The 6,145-nt window shown below is 33.5% G+C and overlaps 1 protein-coding gene across 1 annotated transcript; it reads left to right on the top strand.

Moving 5' to 3' along the window:
• Window positions 1-3,577: 3,577 nt before the first annotated feature.
• Window positions 3,578-5,924, top strand: tal2 (T-cell acute lymphocytic leukemia 2). The gene is made up of 2 exons (XM_051111007.1): window positions 3,578-4,190; window positions 4,309-5,924. Exon 2 carries the CDS (start codon window positions 4,324-4,326, stop codon window positions 4,651-4,653), a length of 330 nt encoding a protein of 109 aa, XP_050966964.1. The 5' UTR covers window positions 3,578-4,190; window positions 4,309-4,323; the 3' UTR covers window positions 4,654-5,924.
• Window positions 5,925-6,145: the final 221 nt, after the last annotated feature.

The following is a 6,145-nucleotide window of genomic DNA, read 5'->3' as shown; positions in this document are numbered from 1 at the left end:
AGGAGGTCACGCCGGTCTGGAACTGAATAAATCATTCGCTATGTGGAGCCGAATTGATTGGCGTTAAAAACACATTTTCAAAATTGCCAGTCTGGATGTTGATTGGGGACTGTGGTGACAGTGGCCATTAATTTATCTCCCAAACCATACACATTTCCAGCCCCTCGCTATTTTCTTAAATGAGCGTGATGGAAAGATAGTCATTCAATTACAGGACGATCTCCTTATCACTGACAGTCAGAGCAGAGGAAAAGCGCTGCGCGAACAGAGGAGGAGGAAGAGAGGGAGAGCGATGGGGGTCGGAGGGCTTATCTCAGCACACCAGCAGTCTGACGGCAGCCCCTCGCAGGAATGAGCTCGAGAACAGACACTCCCATAGGGCTTTTTCCTTTCTCCATCACTCTCCCTTTCACTCTCTCTGCTCCCCATGAGCCTCAGCCTCTGTAAAACACCAAACAGCCTCCATAAATAACTCTGAACTGCTCTTGTTTGCCTTCTCAAACAAAAGCAAATAAAACCAGTGTTTTCGGACACTGGGGTGTGAGAGGGAAGACGTGTGTCCAGTTTAAGGCAGTAAACAGCGCTGCAAATGAATACATCAGTAATGTGACCGTAATCACAGTGTTCTTTCAGATGGAAAAAAGCTGTGAGAACAGAACATGCTGTTCAAATCTGAACCTGTTTAACTGCTCTCTTCTTTGCAAACACTGGGTCAAATCTCTTGTCACCCTTATTGCATTGTCAACAGTGTTTCACAATGTCAGCTAAATGCTCAAATAGGAACAGTTGGGGAAGGTTTCTGCATTTAATTGGTCCTTGCTGAGGCGATCTGAACAAACCACTGACCCTACAGTAAGTTACTTTTGCAGTCAGATTTATTTTTAGTTGTCCCTCTTTTTGTTTTCCATGTTTAATTTATATACATTATACAAATAAAATAATATACTGTATATATTTAAAATATATTTTACAAATATATTTTAATTATATACAAAAAAATTGTGTTTATATAATTTCTAGTTATAATATATATTTGTATAATTTTATTATACAAATTTTATACATAATTTTATCTGTATATATAATTTCTATATAATTATGTGTATAATATCTATTATGTAATTTTATATATTTTATATATATATATATATATATATATAATTGTTCAAATTTGTAATTGTCATTATATTTTTCAAACAAATAACACAAATATATACAAATTATTTATTTAGAATATAAATATATTTTTATTTTAAATATAATGTATATTTTTAATACATAAATATCACTTCTATTTATAATATTCTAATACTATATATTATTTTCTCATTTTCCATTATATATGTAATATAATAATACACTGTATGTATTCGCAATTGTAATATATTAATTTGTAATATATTATTTGATTACATATATTTTGTGTGTGTGTATATATATATATATATATATATATATATATATATATATATATATATATATACATACTTTTTTTTTTCTAATATTATTTTGAAGCAAAATTGTATTCCTCATATTTTGCTCTTTCATAAACCAGGATAATCCAGAAGAATTTAGTTATGTTGAATTCATGTAAATATATATATATATATATATATATATATATACATATATGTATATATATACCAGTTTTGTCTTGGAATTCCTTAAAATAAAATAAAATGCATTTGATACAGTTAATTTGGATTGCATAGCTCTGATTATTTGGGTATTGAAATAGTTGATTTCTTATTGACATATACAACTTTTGATTGCAGACTTTGGACCAAATCTGGGAGATCTGGATTGTTTTTCACAGGAGAAACATTGGAGCAGCAGACGTCTCCATTTAATTGCATCGCTGTCTTGGAGAAACAACTGCACTGTTTCTTTCCGGTGGGACACCGGAGCTCAGGTAGGTTGAAAATTTAAGTGTGGATTGGGTGAAAGTTTGGTTTTGGTCAGGTTTGAGTGTTGCAGAAGTTTTTGGCAGATCTGAAAGGCAACTCTGCAGGTGCAGGGTGTGTTGAGCGGTCGAGTCCGTATGAATGGAGTCGTGAATTCAGCTCCGTCCTAACTGTGTCTGTCCTCTGCCTGACTCCTAATCCCTCCATAATCCCATTATGCAAATCCCCCACAATTCGCAGAGAGACTTTTAACGCAACAATTGCTGCAGCGAGACACCAGCTTTTGATCTGAAGGGAGGTTGAGAGTTCGGGAGAGAGCGCGAGGGGGCTTCGGAGACCTTGGCCCCAAAGAATGTGCTGATCCACAAGCTTGCCTCTGTCATAACCTAGTGTAATTTATGTGAAGCCCCAGGACATTCTAAACAAGATTACCATCATTCAGACAAAACCCATATTATTACTCTGTCAGGGTGAATATGCCGTGGGGTTTTTTTGGCACCGTGTCATCCAATCAGAGGAAGGTTTTCATTATGATGTCACTTCACTATTGGACGGAGTGGCTGTAATAGATCTGTTAGCAGGTGGACATCCAGCATCCCAACAAAAGAGGGAAACACATTTTGTACAACAGCCACGTATTTGTTAAAGCTCATAGGCAATAAGTCTGCTTTGAATAGTCCGTCCTTTTTGTTGTTTCCCAATGGGGTGAATGTGGAAGTGTTTAAGATGATGAATAAACTCACAACAGTAAAAATAGTTTATGCTGGTTCATTCGCTTTATTAGGTTTATTAGAAAAGATGTGCAATGTGAGGATGTATAAGCTGACTTTTAAAGAGTGGAAAATATGCAAAATATATTGACATTATTTGGGGGGATTAAAATGAGAACATCATCAGTGAGAACAGTAAATATTTGTCAAAACTATTTAAAAGCATAATGAGGCTTGACTTTTTGGTGAGATGCAATGTCAGCTGTCAGTGTGTTAATCATTAGATGCATCTATTAATGTGACTATATATATATATATATATATATATATATATATATTTGTATATTTATTTATTTGTTATTTTTACTTAATTCAAATAACCCAACCGCAGTTTAATTGAGATTAAATGGAACGTGCAATGAAAAAACATGATTTTTTAAAATGGTTATAAAGTTATCTGTTTTTGCATAGAATTTAACTCTAATATATAACTAATTATATTATTTATACTTACAATATTTATTTAGAATAATGTTTTATAATTTTGTGTTTAGATTTTTATATACTACAATAAAGATAAAATGAAAAAATTAAATGAAATGTTTATATTTTATGTGTATATATACTGCATATACAATATCAAGTTTAATTTTATTTTCTTCCATTTTTTTTTGTATAATTTTAGTATAGTTGCTCATATTTTGAAATAGATTATTTAAAAATAGTAATAATTTTAAAGTTTTGTTATTTATTTATTTATTTTTAGTATTTGTACTGTAGTACTGTGTATGTATGTATGTATGTATGTATGTATATAATTTATAGATAAAAGCTATTTAATTTACATATAATTAATCTAATAATTAGATTTATTAATGAATAAAAATGTAAATTACTTTATAAAAATATGCAATTTAATAGCAAAATAAATAAATTAAAAAATTAAACATTTTTAATATAAATTCTTCTATTCTTCATATATTTTTTATGGTATTTTTATTTATATTTAGTAAGAGTTTTTGACACTGCTGTGAATTGAAGATTAAGCGCAGGTCCTTATGCATAAAACAAAAGCTTTTTATTTTACATTAATGTACCCTGCTTGGTTTAAACACTAGACTGCAGTTTATTTTACAAGCTCAGTTGGTAAAAAGTTGGATTTCTTTGTATTTACCCCCCCAAATGCTATAGCTGTGAATGGAAACACGACGCATTATGTTAATCAATTTAAACGCATTAATGGCAGATGCAAAAATCATTCCCCCGCTCACACCCTGCAACGTCACACAGCGGCATGACTATAAAAATGAGGAGCACAAGCCAGACCCCACCCCTCCCTCACATCCTCGCTTTCCTTCACCCTGTTTTCCATCCGAGGAGTTTGTTCAAGGGTTCAGAGAGTGTCGGACAGCTGAGAGTGAGAGGACGGCGGCTTATTGCTCCTTACTTTATCTTTCCTCAACACACACGTCACAGGTTTTTACCTGCAATCTGGACTATTTCTTCGATTTTTAAAACTGAAAATTCGCGCCTGATGCTCCAACACTTATAAAGAGCTTCAAGACAACATTAAGTGGTAAGTGTTTATACTTCTTGCTATTAACAGAATTGTTTTCTTTTTTCTCCATGCTCTTATATTCAGACAATGCCATGACTGTCTGTTTTTTTTTTTTTTTTTTTTTTTTTTTTTGCAGAAGTACTGCAGTATCATGACCAGGAAGGTGTTCACCAACACACGTGAGCGCTGGCGCCAACATAATGTCAACACTGCTTTCGCAGAGCTGCGGAAACTCATCCCCACGCACCCGCCCGAGAAAAAGCTTAGCAAAAACGAGATCCTGCGGCTGGCGATGCGCTACATCAACTTCTTGGTGACTCTCCTGGAGAGTCAAGGCGGAGAGCCGTCGGCTCACTCGCAAGCCGCGCTCCTCACGCTGATCACGGGGAACATGCAGAACCTACGCACTGACCGCACCTGGACCAGCGACACCGACCCGCCGTCACCCGGATCCAGCTGTGACAGTTCAGAAGCCTGGTAGAAGAAAACAAATGTACAGTTCTGAACATTCTATGAGAGGATTCTGTGATGTTTTTGAAAGTTCCATCGCCATGGAAACACAAAGCTGGATTTTTGGAAGTCGGAATGTTCGCTATGACATCACAATCACTCATTTATTCCTGCTTGGAAATGATCTGTGGAAACCCAGAAACACTTTGTAATGGAGTGGAAACCCTGAACAACATACACAGTATGCATGATCAGGGATGCACTTTGGAAGGATCTCCCTGATACTTTTTAGTATTAAATGTAATTAATAATATGTAATTTAATTTCCTTGACTGAATTGACACTCAAGAATGTTTTGTTTGAGATTGAAGGCAACCTCAGAATTGAAACTGTAATTTATTTGATTGTATTTAATTTTTTATTTAATATTTATGCTTTCAATGGATTCAGCACGTGACTAGTTGTATATTAAATTGTAATTTATTAAATGGAAAATGTTATTGTTTAAACTGCTCTGCATTCACAAATACAAAATATGTTTTGCCAAAGATTATTTTTGTGTATTCATTATTTAAAAAACAAAATGTTGAATGTTTTTTGTCAATAATTAAATATTGTATTAATTTATTAGTCTGTTTGATATTAAAATGCTTAAAAGGCTGTTGTTCAATCTGGTTTGTATTAGCCAGTGTGCATGCATTGGTCAGCTCTGAAGACTGCGATTGGCTTTTATGTTGTGGTCAGATAATTGTTCGCTGCAGCCGCTGTTTAAGAGCCGTGTGACCATAGCGATGACCTCTGGAAGTGTCCGAGCCGCATAAGAGAGGGGATTGTAGACACAGCTTAACTTTTGGTCTAAGGCCAGAGGTCATCTTGGAGTCAAAATCCACACTCGTCAGTGACCAATCAGGTGCATAAAGAGAGAGTGTGCATGTTTGTGTTGCATCCAAACATATAAAAAATGTATCTATTCAAAATTTTATTTTAATACCAGTAAGAAAAATAAGGAATGTTATTTTGCATGGTGAAAATAAAACCTTGTTTTGGGACCGTTTATTTTGCATGGTAAAATTTCTAATGCCAGTTCAGCACTTAATTTTAGTTTTAATGGTAATATATGGCTGAATATAATATATACAGTTTTTTTTATTACATGTAAAATATAAAAATCAAAGACGGGGTAATTTTCTGTATTATTGTACAGGCTTGACTTTCCCCATGCAAATTTAATTTTAAGGTTAAATATGACCTGGCCATTACTTTGTGACATTGAAATGTGACATTTAACCTATTATAAGATGATTTTGGACAAATGCATGTAACACTGAAATTAAAAATATCCGTAATTTCTGTTCAGATCACTGTAGTCTTTAGACCGCATTTGACATAAAATGTAAAAAAAAAAAAAAAAAATTAAATGCCATTTAGCCATGTTAGTATCATCATCTTTATAAAGTTGGATATATAAAAATGTCCAACTTTTTAATTCTTATACATAAAATATGCTCACTTACGGCGATATA

Source organism: Labeo rohita, chromosome 5 (assembly GCF_022985175.1).
Source record: "Labeo rohita strain BAU-BD-2019 chromosome 5, IGBB_LRoh.1.0, whole genome shotgun sequence".
NCBI lineage: Eukaryota > Metazoa > Chordata > Actinopteri > Cypriniformes > Cyprinidae > Labeo > Labeo rohita.
This window is presented reverse-complemented; position numbering and strand designations above follow the sequence as displayed.